At 44.2% G+C, this 18,511-nt stretch overlaps 2 protein-coding genes across 10 annotated transcripts in view; one reads left to right on the top strand and one right to left on the bottom strand.

Moving 5' to 3' along the window:
- Positions 1–18,511, top strand: part of rer1 (retention in endoplasmic reticulum sorting receptor 1) — a 31,969-nt gene that overhangs the window by 2,849 nt on the left and 10,609 nt on the right. For 2 of the 3 annotated variants that reach the window (XM_078238785.1, XM_078238787.1), the window contains exons 2-4: positions 12,016–12,103; positions 12,781–12,885; positions 14,844–14,943. In XM_078238785.1, the coding sequence (XP_078094911.1) occupies positions 12,023–12,103; positions 12,781–12,885; positions 14,844–14,943 (286 nt within the window). In that variant the 5' untranslated portion in view covers positions 12,016–12,022. The remainder of the gene's footprint in view (positions 1–12,015; positions 12,104–12,780; positions 12,886–14,843; positions 14,944–18,511) is intronic. The other variant, XM_078238788.1, reaches the window with a different exon arrangement.
- Positions 1,969–18,511, bottom strand: part of pex10 (peroxisomal biogenesis factor 10) — a 39,982-nt gene continuing 23,439 nt past the window's right edge. The window contains exons 7-8 of one of the 7 annotated variants that reach the window (XM_078238784.1): positions 5,834–5,970; positions 3,097–3,314 (exon numbers count right to left, since the gene is read on the bottom strand). In XM_078238784.1, the coding sequence (XP_078094910.1) occupies positions 3,215–3,314; positions 5,834–5,970 (237 nt within the window). In that variant the 3' untranslated portion in view covers positions 3,097–3,214. Of the gene's footprint in view, positions 3,315–5,640; positions 5,971–14,936; positions 16,689–18,511 lie in introns of those variants that run through there. The other 6 variants (XR_013500532.1, XM_078238781.1, XM_078238776.1 and 3 more) reach the window with 6 other exon arrangements.

Consider the following 18,511-nt stretch of genomic DNA (forward strand, 5'->3'; position numbering starts at 1 on the left):
GCTTTGAAAGGAAGTGTCAGGAATCCCACACTGTTGCCCACTGCCTAAAGCAACTTAGTGGGCCTCCACTTTCCTGAGATTAAACCAGCAAATTGTTATATAATACCTTCAACACAATGAAACGCCTCAATGTGCTTCACAGCAGCTTTATAAAACAAAGTATGATACAGAGCCAGGTAAGGAGATATTAGGTCAGATGAGCCAAAGCTTGGGCAAAGAGGGAGAATGAATAAAAAAAGTCTCACAGAGGAGGAGGGTGAGGTGGAGAGGCGTAGGGAGGGATTTCCAGAGCTTGGGTCCAGACAACTGAAGACATGGCCACCTATGGTGGATCAGTTATAATTAGGAATGTACAAAAGGCCAGGGTCAGGTGAGGGGGTTGTGGAGTTGGAGGAAATGACACGGATGTGAAAGGCAAACCCATGGATTTGAAAATAAAAAGTCAAGAATTTTAGTTAATTATATGATTATTCAAGTTGTAAGAGTCTGTTCTGATTACATAGTTCCCACATAATGACATATAGTTATAACAGGCTGTTTGATCCTGTCAGTCTGTGCTGTTCATCCTTCACATGAACGTTATTTCTAATTCTATTTGGCCACTCTGTTCCTCTACCCCATTATTTCCCTTTTCTTTCAATTACCTATTCTTCAGTGTTGCCATAGTCTCTGCTTCAGTCACTAACTTGCATCCTACAGAATCACGACCCTTCTATCCCCATACACAAAGTTTCTCCTGCTCTGTCCCAAATCTCAAGACCTCTGAGTCCTGCTTGCTCTTTGCAGTAGGTTGTTACTTAAAGATACAATGGCGGTGTTTGGAAAAAAGAAAGGAAACCTGACGATCTGGTCAGTATTGCTCCCTCCTTGTCACTTCCTCTTTGTGGGATCTTGCTGTGCAGAAATGGATTGCAGCTTTTGCTTACTTCCTTTCACCAGGTGTGGGTGTAGCTGGCTGGACCAGCATTTATTCCCATCCCTAATTGCCCTTGAGAAGGTGGTGGTGAGCCACAAGTCCATATAGCGTAGGTGTACCCATAGTGCTGTGAGGAAGGGAGTTCCAAGATTTTGCCCCAGCGACTGTGAAGGAGCGGTGATATATTTCCAAGTCAGGATAGTGAGTGGTTTGGGGGGGGGGGGGGACCTTCCACGTGGTGGTGTTCCCAGCTATCTGCCGCTTTTGTGCTTCTAGGTGGTAGAGATCGAGGGTTTGGAAGGTGCTGTCGAAAGAGCCTTGGTCAGTTGTTATAGTGCTTGTTGTAGATAGCACACACTGCTGCTTCTGTGAGTCGGTGTTTGAGGGAGTGAATGTGGCAGATATGGTGCCAGTCAAACAGTTGCTTTGTCTTGGATCAGTGTGTTTTATTGGATGTGAAACACACTGGGACGACCTGAGGACAAGATGAGGCTCTGTTTGAGTGCACAGTCTGTTTTTCCTGCTTTCTTGTCATCCCAAGAGAATGTAGTTGCTTGCAAGAGTGAACCTGACTTAGCTGAGGCTGGAAATCTCTGATAAGTGAATGCAATTAATGAATGAAGATAGTTGTAGCAGACTAGGAAAAGGAAGTAATTGGTATGGAATTATTCACCGGGATCTGTCTGGGAAGAAGTGAGTAATTATTTTGGACAACTTTAATAGGCCTAAATAAGATTGGATTGCTTTATCTATACTCTCTCAAGTGGAACACAGATAGTGCTATGTCAGGGACAGTAAATAGATGGAGTGATTCTTGATGCAGTATATTCAGTAGACAGGCTACCTGTGAACTGCCATTTATCAGTCATTCTAACATGGTGGCTGGTGCTAAGGTACAGATCAGCCATGGTCTAATTCAGAGGTTCCCAAACTGGGTTCCGTGGATCCCTGGGTTCCATGGACGCGTTCCAGAGCTTCCATGACAGGCCAGGCCGATTGATACAACTTGAGTTTTGTGCTGTTTCTAGCTTGTTCAATCAGAGACTGGCTTTGGGAGAATGGCGCAAAACTCAAATTTTATTCACCATGATAAGTGAGTGACTGTCCGCGTGGGAGAGGTGAGAGTGTCCGCGCGCGCATGGGAGAGGTGAGAGTGCCCGCGCGCGCGTGGGAGAGGTGAGAGTGTCCGCGCGCGCATGGGAGAGGTGAGAGTGTGGCTGGTCTTCGTTTGTGAAAACAATAATTTTTTGTGATTTGGCCCTTTAGCACAGGAAGAAAGTTCCTTCTCTTTGGATGTCAGAAGGGTTCCATGGCTGGAAAAGTTTAGGAAACCCTGATCTAATTGAATGTTGGAACGAGCTTGAGGAGCTGAATGCCCCTCAGTGTACTCCTGCTTCTCTGTTCCTATGGTGTTCGGGTCACATGTACAACAGTGATCATTGTCTGGTTGAATTATAATGTCCTCCTGCACAGACAGCCAGGATCTTGTACTGGGATTGGGTGTTTTCTCAGCTGAAGAAATTGGTGACTTTTGTTATTTGGTAGCGATGGTGGCAATGGTGATGTGGAAGAAATAGCAATCTTCTATGAAGGGAACTTAGATAAGCATTTGAAGAAGAAATAAAAGGATATGCTGATAGGGTTAGATGAAGTAAAGTGGGAGGTGCCTGGTATACAGCATATTTTCTTTTATTCATTTACAGGATGTGGGCATTGCTGGCTAGGCCAGCATTTATTGCCCTTGAGAAGGTGGTGGTGAGCTGCCTCCTTGAATTGCTGCAGTCCAGGTGGTGGAGGTACATCCACAGTGCTGTTAAGGAGGGAGTTCTAGGATTTTGACCCGGTGATGGTGAAGAAATGGCAATATATTTCCAAGTCAGGATGGTGAATGACTTGGAGAGGAGCCTCCAGGTGGTGGTGTTTCCATGTATCTGTTGCCCTGTCCTTCTAGATGGGAATGGTTCTGGATTTGGAAGGCGCTGCCTAAGGAACCTTGGTGAGTTCCTGCAGTGCATCTTGTAGACGTTACACATTGCTGCCAGTGTTCATCGTGGTGGAGGGAGTGAATGTTTGTGGCAGGGGTGCCAATCGAGTGGGTTGCATTGTCCTGGATGGTATCGAGCTTCTTGAGCATTTTTGGAGCTGCACTCGTCCAAGCAGGTGGAGAGAATTCCATCACACTCCTGACTTGTGCTTTATAGATGGCAGACAGGCTTTGAGGAGTCAGGAGGTGAGTTACTCTCCGCAGGATGTAAGTGTTCTGTATCGAGAGTCTCCTTCTCACTCAAGTTTCTGAAGTCAATGAAAGAACGCAGTAATTGATGGTGAGGCTGATAAGTTAATTTCTATGAATGATCTCCGGACCTGCTTAGAGCATTTCCCCTGCATGGCATTGTGCCTGAAAAGGACAAAGCATATTCACAATTAAATATCCACAGCCATGCTCCCAACACAATACCACAGAGACCTGTCAGTACGTATATTAAGAAATCACACTTCTGACTGATGGTAATTGTATCAGGGTGTGAATTGCTAAACTTGGCTGTCACAGTTTATGACCTTGTATACAATTCAACAAGATTGCTGTCACATAGTTACTCCTGGGCATCCACTAACCTGCAAGGGACTAACTGGTTGCTATTCAATATCAGTGATATTTTGATTTTGTTGTGGAACTGTGAGTTGGATAACTGATCGCAACAAACCTGTTGCTTTCAGCTACAGGGACCAACAGAATGCCCCCAGTGATTCATTCTGGACTGGTCCTGTTTAGTACAAAAACAGAAAAAAATGCTGGAAAATCTCAGCAAGTCTGACAGCATCTGTGGGGAGAGAGTAGAGCCAACGTTTTGAGTCAGAGCTGGGGACCCAGGGGATTTACAAGATGCACGTGCTGCTGTTTAGTGTTTATTAAAAAGCTCAGAGAGCTGAAGGTGCTGTGAATAGACTTGGTCAATATTTAGTTGTAGCAGGAAGCAAGACTTTCTGAATGGGAAGATCCAATTTCAGAGTTTTCCAGCGCAGTTGAAACTGAACAGGACACAAGCAAATTAAATGTAATATTGAGAAATTCAAATGGTTAGCCAATGATAAAGCTTGGGTAAGACTATATGGGTTGGTGGGGGGGGGAAGAGGGCTGAGGAGCGAAAAATACTGTTACTGAATGTACAAACTCCAGTTAACTCACTGTTTGGTATCCAAGAGTGATGTTTGATTGAATTCACGGTTACTATTTAGACCCAGATACGACAAATTGATTTTAAATCAACTGCTTTTAGGGACAGAAACTTGTATTGTTCGATGCGCTGACTTCCTAAGAACTATCGGAAAATATTTATGAACCATTTGGATTGGCCCTGTGATCTGAGGCTGTGCTTAATTAACCTCAGTTGGAAGAATTGCTTGCTGTTATTAGAAATTATCCCGATTGAAATAAACAGGAGGTATTCATGGACTAAACTTGCTCTTGAGGTACATCTTGCAGTAAGTAGCACTAATGTGAGAATAAATAACAGAGCAAGTTAAAGCTTGACGTTAACAGACAGTTTGCTGCCATTTTAAAATACAGCCACTTAACTCTGGTAAATTGGCACATATCCAGTAATGGCTTATAGTTATGTAAATTGACACATTTCGTCATGTTATAAACCAAATGCACTGCTGTAGCAAGAAAATCACAGGAATTACAGCACGGAGGAACTCTGTCTACTGTGCCTAGCTCTTCAACCAATGCTGCCTACTTTAATCCTGACCATATCTTTTGTGTTTTCTTTTTATTCGTTCATGGGATGTGGGCATCGCTGGCTGGGCCAGAATTTATTGCTTATCCCTGAGGGTATTTTAGAGTCAACACTTTGCTGTGGCCTTGGAATCACATGTAGGTCAGGCCAGATAAGGACGGCAGATTTCCTTCCCTGAAGTACATTAAGCGAACCAGATGGGTTTTTACGACAATAGTTTCATGGTCATGAGTAGATTCTTAATTTCAGATTTTGATTGAATTCAAATTTCATCATCTGCCATGATGGGATTCGAACCCGGGTTCCCAGAGCATTACCCTGGATTACTAGTCCAGTGACAATACCACTACGCCATTATCTTCCCTGTGTGTGTTCCTCTTCAACTAGTTACCCAGTTGCTTGAACTGATATTATAGTCTCTGCCCCTGTATCTGTTGCCTTGTGGTAATTCCATGCATTCCATATTTCCCCCACGTTGGAGATATTTCTTCCGTTTGTCCACCTTGTTTTAACGTTGATGCAATCTGCTGAAAATCTATTGCCATTTGGTAACTTTCACACTTTTGGAAACCTTGATTACATCCTCCTCTTAGCGACCTTTGTTATTTTCAATGGGGGAAATGCTCCAATTTCTGTAGGTTTTCTTCATAATTCTAACTCTCAGTTCTCTTAATTTAGTGAATCTTTTCTCTTTCCGTGTCTCGAATACCCTTTCTATACTGATGTGCCCAGTGCTATCCAGAGTACATGTGTTGCCCAACCAAGTATAGAAATTCAGCATGCCTTGTTTTTAAACTCCATGCTCTCTCTGTAACCTCTTAACACAGTATCCTGATCGTGGAGATTCAGATTGACTATCTTGATGGTCAGGTTCAGGTTGGGATTGTGCTCTGCACAGTTTCAGACTATTCCGATAGTGGATAATCAGATTGTGGCCTCTGCAACCTGCTGAAAGTCACAAATAAAAGAACAAAGTTCTACATTCAGCCTGTAATGTGTTGTATTTTATGAAGAAAACAGTGTGAAAACCCCAGATTTAATTCCCAGCCCATTCTGGGATAGATGATCTCAGTAAATTGCTCTTCACATTCACCTTGGTGAAGCCAGGATTTCTGTTCTTGATCGCGAGATGGTGACCCTGCTGGAAATGTGCTTGTCTCCTGGGAGTCAGACCCACCTCAGCTGTGACACCCGCCACCGTGAATAGCCTGCTGAAAGTTGGCTCAAGAATGGTTGTGCAGAGACAGGTTTATTGGAGATGGCTGGTGCCTGTGGAATTACAGTCCAATAACAGCACCACTCGGAGAAAAAGGTCTGAAAATCAGAGAAGTAAAAAGACTTGAGTTGTTGGGATGAAAATGCAGTGTGCTTCTGTTTAAGTATGCTGTACCCCATAGCAGCAGTACATGGGGGGTATTAGACACCCCATAGCAGCGGTACATGGGGGTATTAGATACCCCATAGCAGCGGTAAGTGGGGGTATTAGATACCCCATAGCAGTATGGGGGGGGGCAAAGGGAATGCTGTGTTGTGTTTGAGTCTGCAAAGTGATACAGATAGTTAAGTGAGTGGGTATAAACATTACAGATGGAATATAATGTGGGGAAATGTGAACTTGTTCACTTTGTCAGGAAGAATAGAAACGCATCATATTATCTAAATGGAGAGAGATTGTAGAACTCAGTGCTACAGAGGGATCTGGGTCTGCTGGTACATGAATTACAAAAATGTTTGTGTGCAGGTAACACCAAGGCAAATGGAATGTTGTCATTTATGCAAGTGGAACGGAATATAACAATTGGGAAATTTTAATGCAGCTGTATAGGGCCTTGGGTCAACCACATCTAGAATAGTTTGCAGGATTTGGCCAAAATGTTCCACCCTTCCTTCTGTTGGGATATTACAGTCCCACCAATGGTGACCCCTGCAGCAGAGAGTGCTGAAATGCCGTCCTGTACATTTGTTGGAAGCAATACAGAAATACAGAGCCGGTTTGCTTGACTCGTTGCTGGGATGAGAGGCTTACCTTATGAAGAAAGATTGGACATATACCCATTGGAATTTCAAAGAACGAGGGGGTGATCTTACTGAAACATAAGATCCTGAGGGAATGTGATGGGGTAGATACCGGGAGGGACTAGAACCAGGGGATGCAGTTTAAGAATAAGGAGTCTACTGATTAAGGAGATGAGGAGACATTTTTTCTCTCATAAGGTAATTTAGTCTGTAGAAAGCAGTGGAGGCTGGGTTATTGAATTTGTTCAAGACAGAGTTAGACAGATTTTTGAAATACAAGGAAGTCAAGGGTTAATGGGGGCAGAGGGCAAAGTGGAGTGGAGACACTTCCAGATCAGCCATGATCTTATTGAATGGCTAAAGAGGAAATGGCTCGCTGAGCAACAGTCAGATACGTTTGAGGCAAGTGTGTCGAAGAATAATTTCTGTTTTTGGACTGTGACCACTGGAGAAAGCTGTACCAGTAATATGGTGTTGACACCAGAGATTTCTTTTACTTTTGTATTTTCACACTTCTCTCCACCATAAATGCTGTCATATGTTTGAGTTACTTGAGTGAAATCACTTGTCAGAATATCTGACCTCAATGTGAAGCCGAGTTAAGGGACAAGCTTTTGTATCTTCCAAATTCAAACAGAGCCCCTTTTGAAAGTTCAACAGTGTGAGTTGGTTTATAGAGCCTCCAGCTGTGAGTGACCTCTTTAGTTTATCTTCTGCAATATTGTGAAAAGTTTGTTTGCGTTCATAGTATATTTGCCCTCGTGGATGAATGTGTGTGTGTGAGAGAGAGTTGGTAGATTTGCATTTTGAGCATAGGAACACGAGTAGACCATTCAGCTCCTCAGAATCGTCTACTCAGTTCAGTCATGACTGGGATCTATATCTTAACTCCATCTACCTGCCTTGGTTCTGGAACCCTTGTCAAAGAAAAATCTATTCCGCTCCGTTTTGAAATTTTCGATTGACTCCCTCCAGCCTCAGCATCTTTCTGATCAGAGAATCACTACAGTGCAGAAGAAGGCCATTTGGCCCATCAAGTCTGCACCGACTCTCTCTGACAGAGTACCTTACCCAGGCCCTTTTCCCCACCCTATCCCCGTAACCTACATATCTTTGGACTGTAGGAGGAAACCGGAGCACCCGGAGGAAACCCAGTCACAGGGAGAACGTGCAAACTCCACACGTACAGTCACCCGAGGCCGAAATCCCATCAGCGCCGGGTCCCTGGTGCTGATGGGAGAAGAGTTCCAGATTTAAGGAGTGTTTCCTGACAACAACCCTAAATAGCTGAGCCCTAAATTTCAGGTTCTGCCCCCTTGTTCTGTACTCTGCCATCTGATGAATTGTTTATCTCCATCTACCCTGTTAAATCCTTTAATCATCTTAACCACCTCAATGATATCATCCCTTAATCTCCTATACTCCAGGAACACAAACCTAGACTATGCAGCCTGTCCTCATAATTTAATTCTCCTGGCCCCACTATCATTCTGATCGAATAATTTAGAAATTGTTTAGCAGTATTCATGTGGCCTTGCTGTGCAGAACCAATGCTACGTACTGAATGGGGCTGTGCTTATTAGGAACAGTATGGGTGATACCAGACTTTGCAAATTGTCCCATGCGGAGCAGCTTATCACAGTTAACACTATGCACTGGGGAATGTATGTTGTGTGGCTGACAAGTTTTTCATTGCAAATGTTCCATCTGCCACATTGCCGTGGAGTTTATCAACAGTCCTGTTGAATTTCTGAAAGCTTTGCCAAAAAATTGCTCTATCAGAATTGGAAATACAAAGCGGGATTTTCTGGCCGTGCTCGCCTCAAAGCCAGAGAATCCCGTCCGAGGTCAATGGACCTTTGCATGGTCCGCCCCCCCCCCGCTCGCTACAATTCCCATAGCAGGCAGGACGGGAGAATTCTGGCCACTGTGTCTTTTGGTTCGTTTTTTTTTGTATCTTCTGTGTATCATTTAATCCTTCTCACATTTACTGATTGTATGTCCTGCTTTCCCTTGTGTTATTTATAGTTGGGAATTTCTGTTTTTAAATCAGTGACAGTGTTGCTTTTAAAGCACATGTCAGGAAGTGACGTTGTTCAGATCTTTTTGACCTTTCTCCTCCCTTTGTGTTATCTTTTCCCTCAGCATCTTGTTGCTCAGGGAAATGGAAAGGTTCAGCTGGGGGGTATCTACTTATTTTCACAGAATCCTAAAGTTGTGGTACTTCATAGAATCCCTACAATGCAGAAGGAGGCTATTCGGCCCATCGAGCCTGCACTGACAACAATCCCACCCAGGCCCTATCCCCGTGACTCTACGTATTTACCCTGCTAGTCCCCCTGACACTGAGAGACAATTTTAGCATGGCCAATCAACCTAACCCACACATCTTTGGACTGTGGGAGGAAACTGGAGCACTCGGAGGAAACCCACACAGACACGGGGAGAATGTGCAAGCTCCACACAGACAGTGACCTGAGGCCAGAATTGAACCTGGGTGCCTGGCATGGTGAGGCTTTTTTTCCCCTATCCCAAACCCACCAGCTAACTCCTTCCCCTCGCTATCCTTCTGAATGTCCTGGATTCAGGGCAGTTTACCTCTCACCTAAGTTCCTGACCCCGCAGTGTCTGATCTGCTGTCTCAGTTTTATGCTTGCGTGATTTGCACCATCGATGCTGCTCACATTCTTTCTTACAAGCCTTCCTTTGGCCTGTTCTGTTTTTGTTCTCGCACACACGTACAGTATCTCTGTTCCCTTTTTTCAGTTACTGCATCTAATTCTCAAGTGCTCAGGAGCCTCTCATCTGTTATGTTTTGTTTCCAACTTTTAACGCTGCCTCGATTTTCTCTCAGCATCTGAGAGAGGGAAAACTTAACATTTATGTCACGGCTTTTACAACCTCATGTTGTCCCAAATTGCTTCACAAGCAATGAAGTACTTTTGAAGTTTTAATGTAGGAAATGTGGCAGCTAATTTGTACACAGCAAACTCCCCCAGAAGCTTAATGGTCAATTAATATCTTTCAGCAGTATTGGTTGAAGGCAGATGGGGTCTCGTTTTAATGTCCCAACTGAGAGATGGCAACTCCTCCAGCAGCGTGGTAATCCCTCAGTGCTGTGCCTGAATGTCAGCTTAAATTAGTCTTCAGCCCACAGCCTTCTGACTTATGCCAGGATCCAACCATTGAGCCCAGGCTGACACACAGGGAGAATGGAAGGCCGAGGAAGGTGGGGAAGTATTGACCAAGACTAAGTTGGGGCGGCACGGCGGCACAGTGGTTAGCACTGTTGCCCCACAGCGCCAAGAACCCGGGTTTGATTCCCGGTTTGGGTCACTGTCTGTGTGGAATCTGCACGTTCTCCCCATGTCTGCGTGGCACCTGTCACGCCAGTGGGATTTTCCGGTCCCGGTGACAGCGACACTCCCGCTGGGGGTTCCCCAGTGGCTGCGTGTGTGGCTAACAGGAAAACCCGTTGACAGTGGCGGGACTGGAAGATCTTGCCATCAGCCAATGGTGGGCTGCCTTCGTCGCTGCAGAACATGCTGCAGGAGTGAGGAAAATCTGGCCCAAAGTGTCTCTGACTCGAGTAGGGGCTTTGTTGCGGTAAAGGCTGGGGCACATCGCTTGGGTAGAGAGGAGCACTCCCTGGTGCCAGGAGTACCTGAATTGGAGGGATTTCTATTCCCTGTTGGGGGTGGGGGGGGGGGGGGGGAGGGACTTACACAATAAGCATATTCCATTGATGTTTTATTCAATAATAATCCCCTTTCAATTGGCCAAATCTGCTGCACCAATCAGCTGGCTGCTTATCAGTGGCTTTCTCAGAAAGACACAATCCCAGTTAAAATAGGCTCAGGAAAACAAGGGAATGTCCTTGCTCTATCACCAATAACAATTGCTCTTTTATCATGACCGGACATGATCATGGAATGTGATCCCACAACACCGACAAAAATGGAACCCCATGTAATAAAAATGTAAGTGGCTCTGACTAGTGGCGAATGTGGATGTTGTGAGCGGACCATTTCCCTGAAGAATAATTTAACATGTGCTTCAGAGTTGAGGTGCTAACTCACGGCAGACATTCAATCCACCCTGCCCCTCCCCTCTTCCCTCTGAAATTTTTACTTGTCCAATTCTACCCTGTTGCTTGAGCTGAATTCCTCCAATTGTATTTCCTCAGAGGAAGCCTCCCTGATGAAATCGGATCATTCTATAACTCAGCAGCATTGTGCATTTGGCAAAAGGAAAGGCGTGTCATCTCTCCCTGAATTCTCAGCCCAGACACAAGGCAACTTAACATCAAACGGTCTTGTCAGCATAAAACATCTCCTGGTTTGTGTGCTTTCTGTGCAGTCCCTAATCTGTACCTCTGGCTGGATCAGTGCAAAGACAGGCTCTAAAAGTTTAAACAAGTACACACAAGGCTTTGACTTACTGCAACAACCCTGTCTGAAAGTTTGAGTTTGGCATATCATAGCAACCCTCTTATTGAAGGAAGCGATTTCATTATTTGGGTTATAAGGCACCTTCCATTAAATCAGGTATGTTAGTCGCTTCTGTGCATAAAATCATCATTATAGTTGATCTTTTGATGAACATCCAGCATATTATGTATTCTTTCTTGATTTTGAGGTGGGACACTGGTGGCAAAGCAGCATTTATTGACCATCCCTGAGGGTCAGTGTTTGGGATGGGTGATGTATACAGTAGACTGGGGGACTTGGTAGGGTCTCTTCCCTTCCATGAAGAGCACCAATGAAGCAGTTAAATTCACTCCACAACCCCAGTTTTTTATCAGTGCTGCCCTCATGATTTTATAACATTTGATTTCATAACTAGCTGGGGTGAGATTTGAGTTTGCAGCTGCTGTATTATTAGTCCAACGCCGTAAACCCCTCCAACTTAAATCAGGAAGAGCGGGAGTTGGGATGGAGTTGGAATTGTGAGTGTTATCTGTTTGGGGCAATGAAACAACAATAGCTTGCATTTATTTAGCACCTTTGAAACAAACCAAGAAGCTTCCCAAGTTGTCAAACTTGAGCAGGGGTAGGGTGTGAGGGGAGAAGGCTGGAAGTGTGGTGGAAGCTGGAGCTTTGAAGAAGGTTTTTGAAGATGGGGCAGGATGTAACATGATGAAGGGATTAAGAGAAGGAGTTCCATACTGTAGGGACAAGATGGTACACTGATAGTAGATAGCACAATTGAGTAGAGTTAGGGGAGAGGGCAGTAAGCGGAGGGATTGGGAGTTGGAGGAAATTGCAGGATAACATGGTCTACGCTCTTCAGGAAAAGTATAAAGTGTCCAACTTCTCCACATTGATTTTGTTTCTCTGTTAGAAACAGCATGTCAGAAGGGGACAGCAGTGGAGATGCCATTCATGGGAAACCGTCAGCAATCAGCAGGTTTTTTACACAGATTGGACAGGTAAGAGAGAATCCTTCTCCCTCCCTCCCATCCTCACTATAACGCTTAATCAGCTATAATCTAATCTCCCAAATCACAATGGAGTGTTGCTACCTCTGTGAGGTTAAATCCTGGTTTATTGGATAATTCTAGTTAATTATTGAAGAAGGCTGAAATCTTATTTTTACTTACTTTGAGAATGAGTTGAATTTAGCAAGTCCCCAGCCAAAACTGGACAGATATGAATGTGCACTATTATTCTGTAAGAGGTTTGATTTCATTGCTGTTGATGGTTTAGAGAAATCTGTTTCTTTAAAAACCTTCCTGTAAAAAGGAGACATTCACACTGGGGTATACTCCCATGATTAGCTATCGTGCTGTCCATGTGGCTATTGTGCTGGCAGGGTGTTGGATTATGGAGGGAGAATGGGGGAACATAGATGTCCCAGTTCTTACTCAGCATCCATACAGGCAGCTTTCACTGGGAATCCCTGTCTAACTTCCCATCATGTCTCTTCCCCAGCCCAGGACCCCCGAGATCCTTTGTAGCAACTCAGCAGCTGCCCTTTGGCTGAGATCAGCTAAAGCATCACCTTCCCGATCTTAACACTGTTTCCTGACTGAGTCATCCATTCAGCTGTTAAAGGAAAAATCAGCAGAGAAATAAATGCTCAAATGTTTTAATATTTTCTTTTTAGATCTACCAGTCCTTCTTAGACAAGTCCACACCTTATGGCATTTTGCGATGGATTGTAACATTTGTCTTTGGTGCAATCTACATGATTAGAGTTTATATCCTTCAGGTGAGTGCATTGTTGTGGACACTGAGTCTTGTTACAATCAAGTCCATAAAAGTATTGTTGCAGTACATATACTGGCATTGGTTTCACTGGAAAACTGAGAAACAAACGCCCACACCAACCTTTTTATTTTTGCCGAGGATATTTTCAGGATGGGATATGGTGGCAAGGGTTGGGTGGTGGGACAAAGCAGTTGAACACTGCCCTCTGACCTTCGTGAAATGGCTTCAGATCCAGGCCAGACTGATGGGATGAGTTTATCATAGAATCCCTACAGTACAGAAGGAGGCCATTTGGCCCATCGAGTCTGCACCGACAATAATCCCACCCAGGCCATACCCCTGTAACCCCACATATTTACCTCACTAATCCCCCTGACACTAAGGGGCAATTTAGTATGGCTGATCAACCTAACTTGCACATCTTTGGACTGTGGGAGGAAACCGGAGCACTCGGAGGAAACCCACGCAGACACAGGGAGAATGTGCAAACTCCACACAGTCACTCGAGGCCGGAATTGAACCTGGGTCCCTGGCACTGTGAGGCAGCAGCGCTAACCACTGTGCCACCGAGTTTCCAAGGCCTGATGTAAGATTCCACAGTTTGTATCTACTGCCACCTGAACTGAGTGTGGTATTGCCGATGCTGGAAAAGCCAATGAAGCAAACCAATTAGCCTTGTGGTTTGAGAGAAGCAGCAAATCCTTATCAAAAAGAAAATGTGGCAAATGTCATTTAGCAGAGGCTAGTTTTAAATCTAATGAAATCCAGTTAAAGCAAACGTTCTGTTTTTCTCTTTAACAAATTGATAATGTTCTGAGGTACACCGATGGATATTATTTGCTCTTAGGGGTGTTTTCCCAATCCAGTGCAAGTCTGGACATTGGGTGTTGTGTCTATATGGAGCATCATAGTCAAATTAATCGGATGTCCACCTACAGCAGCAGTTCGTGGGTAGCATTTCGCAGGAATGCTGTGATCGATTTTGTTCCCCCTCGTAGCTAAGGCTAACTATCCTTTCCCAACTTGAGGCCAGTTCCCTTAACATGAACCAGGGATCATGTCTAGGATACAGATTATCTTAGGATCTTTGTCAGCTTTGACAAAGGGTCATCTGGACGCGAAACGTCAGCTCTTTTCTCTCCTCACAGATGCTGCCAGACCTGCTGAGATTTTCCAGCATTTTCACTTTTGGTTTCAGATTCCAGCATCCGCAGTAATTTGCTTTTATCTTAGGAAGGATCAAAGATGTCAAAAATGAACATCTATTCTTTTGTTTTGAACCTCCTGTGAAAACAGGAGAACAGTGTTAGGTCATTAGGCCCCTTGAGCCTGTTCTGCCATTCAATTAGATCATGGTTGATTTGTGAGCTAACTCCACATATCTGCCTTTGCCACTAACTCCACATATCATGCCTTTGGTCAACAAAGCTCTACCAATCTCAATTTAAATTAATAATTGACTGCAAGAGAATGTCAAACCTTGACCACTCTTACAGATAGAATTGCTTCCTAACTTCGCTTTAAAAAATCTGCCTCTGTGTTTTAGGCTATGTCCCTGAGTTCGAAACTACCCAATCAGCAGTAAAAGGATGGATAACAAGAAACTGTTTCCCATAATATCTGAAAGCTTTGATAAAATCACAGCTTATCATTCTAAATTCCGGGGAACACGGCTTTCGTTTCTGTAATCTCCCATCGTAATTTAATCCTTGCAGCTCAGCCATTGTTTTGGACAAATTGCAGCATAGATTTTCCAGGGCCAATTTATCCTTCCTTGGGTATGATGGGCCAAACTGAACACAAGTCTCCAGATGTGGGTCTAATGTCTACACTTCATTAGTCTTTTTGATTATTTGCTGTACTGTCCGTGATCTTTTAATGACTTGTGTACTTGGACCGTCTCTCTTGTCCCCACCACCATCTCTTTTGATGTCAATTTTGGTGTTTTTTCTCATTCAGGGATGGTACATTGTGACGTATGCCTTGGGAATTTACCACCTGAACCTCTTCATTGCTTTCCTGTCCCCGAAGGTCGACCCTTCACTAATGGAAGATTCAGGTACTGAGATTTCAGTAGGTTTGTGTGTGAGGGTTTGACAAGTCATTAATTTGCAGCATTCTATGACGTGTGCAACTTGATCCCTTTGATTTGGAGAAGTGTGATCAGAAATATTACTTGATAGAGTTTTGAAAACAAAATGATCAAACTCAATTTGTATTTGTAGAGAAAAGATTGAGTGGCATGCCCTGATGCGTGAACTGGATAATGCAGGCAAAAGCAGCATGTATAATTTCAAACTATGAACAGAGAACCTGAGAACAGAGTTAACAAACTTCCAGCGATTTGGAAATTAGAAGGATTTATTTCTGTCACAATGTTGGAGATGTGTAAATCCCAGATAAAGCAGCTGATGCTGTGTCTATTAACACTTTTTGAAAACACTTTTACTTTGTGTCCAGGCTGTGCCAATCTTACTGGCTCACAATGCATGGGTTTCACACAGCCTGGTGTAATGACTGTGAATGGTTAGTCCAGCAACTTGAACATTTCCAAGTGTTCAAGTTTCAGTTTATTTATTAGTGTCACAAGTGGGCTTACCTTAACACTGCAATGAAGTTACTGTGAAAAGTCCGTAGTCGCCACACTCCGGCACCTGTACGGGGACATAGACATGGAACAGTACAGCACAATACAGGCCCTTCGGCCCTCAATGTTGTGCCGAGCTTTGTCCGAAACCAAGATCAAGCTATCCCACTCCCCATCATTCTGGTGTGCTCCATGTGCCTGTCCAATAGCCGCTTGAAAGTTCCTAAAGTGTCTGACTCACTATCACAGCAGGCAGTCCATTCCACACCCCAACCACTCTCTGAGTAAAGAACCTACCTTGGACATCCCTCCTATATCTCCCACCATGAACCTTATAGTTATGCCCCCTAGTAACAGCTACATCCACCCGAGGAAATAGTCTCTGAACGTCCACTCTGTCTATCCCCCTTATCATCTTATAAACTTCTATTAAGTCGCCTCTCATCATCCTCCGCTCTAAAGAGAAAAGCCCTAGCTCCCTCAACCTTTCCTCACAAGACCTACCCTCCAAACCAGGCAGCATCCTGGTAAATCTCCTCTGCACTCTCTCCAATGCTTCCACATCCTCCTTATAGTGAGGTGACCAGAATTGCACACAATATTCCAAATGTGGTCTCGCCACTGAGGGAGAATTTAGCATGGCCAAAGCACCTAGCCAGCACGTCATTCGGACTGTGGAAGGAAACTGGAGCACTCGGAGGAAACCTACGCAGACACGGGGAGAACGTGCAGACTCCACACAGATAGTGACCCAAGCCAGGAATCAAACCCGGGTCCGTGATGCTGTGAGGCAGCAGTGCTAACCACTGCCACCGTGTCGCTGATGTGTTCATTATTCCACGAGAGATGGTGAGACAGATCATTCGTCTGTTAAACATCCAGGTTGTGTTGTCGCAATGATTCAGGGAGACGAGGAAGGTATTGCCAGGGTTTGCTCTCTCACCTCCGGCAGCCAGTTCCACATTTCCCAGTCGGCTGCCCATCCCCATGGAATCTTTAAAAGGATCGATCCGGAGATCCACCTTCCAGCACATCCAGCAGCTGTCTAGGCGAGGGAGATTTGGAAACTGTGGAGCTTTTTTTAATCTTTATGTTGATGCCGAGCCTGCTGCAGACGGCAGGTTGTCATTGGAAAAATTCTTTTAATGTCTTGCTGTTATTCATGTACACCAGTGAATGGCTCTTTCTTTCTTCATGCATGTGGGTAATAATTATATCTGCAAAAGAAATGTCAAATTTGATCAAGGAGCTTTATTTGTCTGACTGATCTGGTGCTGTGAATGCGTAGCAATTACACTGTCAGTGAACAGGGGCTCCCCATGGGCCCATAGCTCATGTAATAGGGAAGAGGCAATTATTAATTCAGGTTGACTGTGTTTTTACATTCACTCTTCCTTTGTATATGCTTCCACCTGACACTGCTCCGTTGACTGATGCTCTGTGTTTAGCTTTCTGAGTGCACTGTAAAAAATGGATAGCACAAGATTAAGGGTTCACCTCAAGATGCTGGCTGTCATTGAGGTACCTTTCCATAGGTGCCCTCTGGTCATGCTTTGTGTTTGAACTTCCACATTAGTCAACCCTGTGGCTGAGCTTGGTCCGGGACCTACAGGTTCCAGCCAGCATGCGCCATTGGACAGTGATAGACAATCCTCCATTCAGCATCAAAAGTTCAAGTGGATTACTAAAATACGACCTCCTTGTCATAAATCCATGCTGATAATCTCTGATCAACTCTCCCTGCTGCAAGTGGTCTGACACTCTGATAGATTTCAGTAAAGCCAGGTGGTGATTCTCCCTACTCACTGATTGGAACTTGAACACAAATCTCATGAGTGAAAGTGTAGATGAGTTTAAAATCCTGCTTGTAACTGATTATTTTCCTGTGGCTGTAAAAACTACAAAGCCGCCCATTTATTAAGAAAATTAATAAACTGTATATTATAAATAGAATATTTCCTGCTCGATAGTGCAGTTTGATACACACAGGCAGAGGTGATTTCACAGGTCTGTTTCTGGATTTCACTGTGATTCACAATAATTGACCTGAAGTGTTTTGAAGAGAACAAGGCAGGACTTACTCAGGTAATGGTAGGGCGTTGGGGAGAGTTACAGAACAAAGAGATCCAGGGGTACGTGTTCATAGCTCCTTGAAAGTGGAGTCACAGGTGGACAGAGTGGTGAAGAAGGCACTTGGCATGCTTGGTTTCATTGGTCAGAACATCAAATACAGGAGTTGGAATGTCTTGTTGAAGTTGTACAAGACATTGGTGAAGCCACACTTGGAATACTGTGTGCAATTCTGGTCACCCTATTATAGAAAGGATATTATTAAACGAGAAAGAGTGCAGAAAAGATTTGCTAGGATGCTACCGGGACTTGATGGATTGAGTTATAAGGAGAGGCTGGAGAGACTGGGACTTTTTTTCTCTGGAGCGTAGGAGGCTGAGGGGTGACCTTATAGAGGTCTATAAAATAATGAGGGGCACAGATCAGCTAGATAGTCAATATATTTTCCCAAAGGTAGGGGAGTCTAAAACTAGAGGGCATAGGTTTAAGGTGAGAGGGGAGAGATACAAAAGTGTCCAGAGGGGCAATTTTTTCACACAGAGGGTGGTGAGTGTCTGGAACAAGCTGCCAGAGGTAGTAGTAGAGGCGGGTACAATTTTGTCTTTTAAAAAGCATTTCGATAGTTACGTGGGTAAGATGGTTAGAGAGGGATATGGGCCAAACACAGGCAAATGGGACTAGTTTAGGGGTTTTAAAAAAAAGGGCGGCATGGACAAGTTGGGTCGAAGGGCCTGTTTCCATGCTGTAAACCTCTATGACTCTAAGAGAAACATTTCTTTTAAATTGACTACAGCTCTAATAGCCATGTCTTAGTTTGTGGTTCAAATAGGTCCATGTTATAAAATCATCACATCTCCAAGACACAGCCTCTGCAGACACAACCAAACAGCAAGGAACATTGATCTGTGTGACCTACTCTGTTGACAGCTGTGGCTAGGCTGGTAACACTTTTGCTTCTAACTCGCAAGGT

The sequence above is a fragment of the Mustelus asterias genome, chromosome 22 (genome assembly GCF_964213995.1).
Source record: "Mustelus asterias chromosome 22, sMusAst1.hap1.1, whole genome shotgun sequence".
Lineage (NCBI taxonomy): Eukaryota > Metazoa > Chordata > Chondrichthyes > Carcharhiniformes > Triakidae > Mustelus > Mustelus asterias.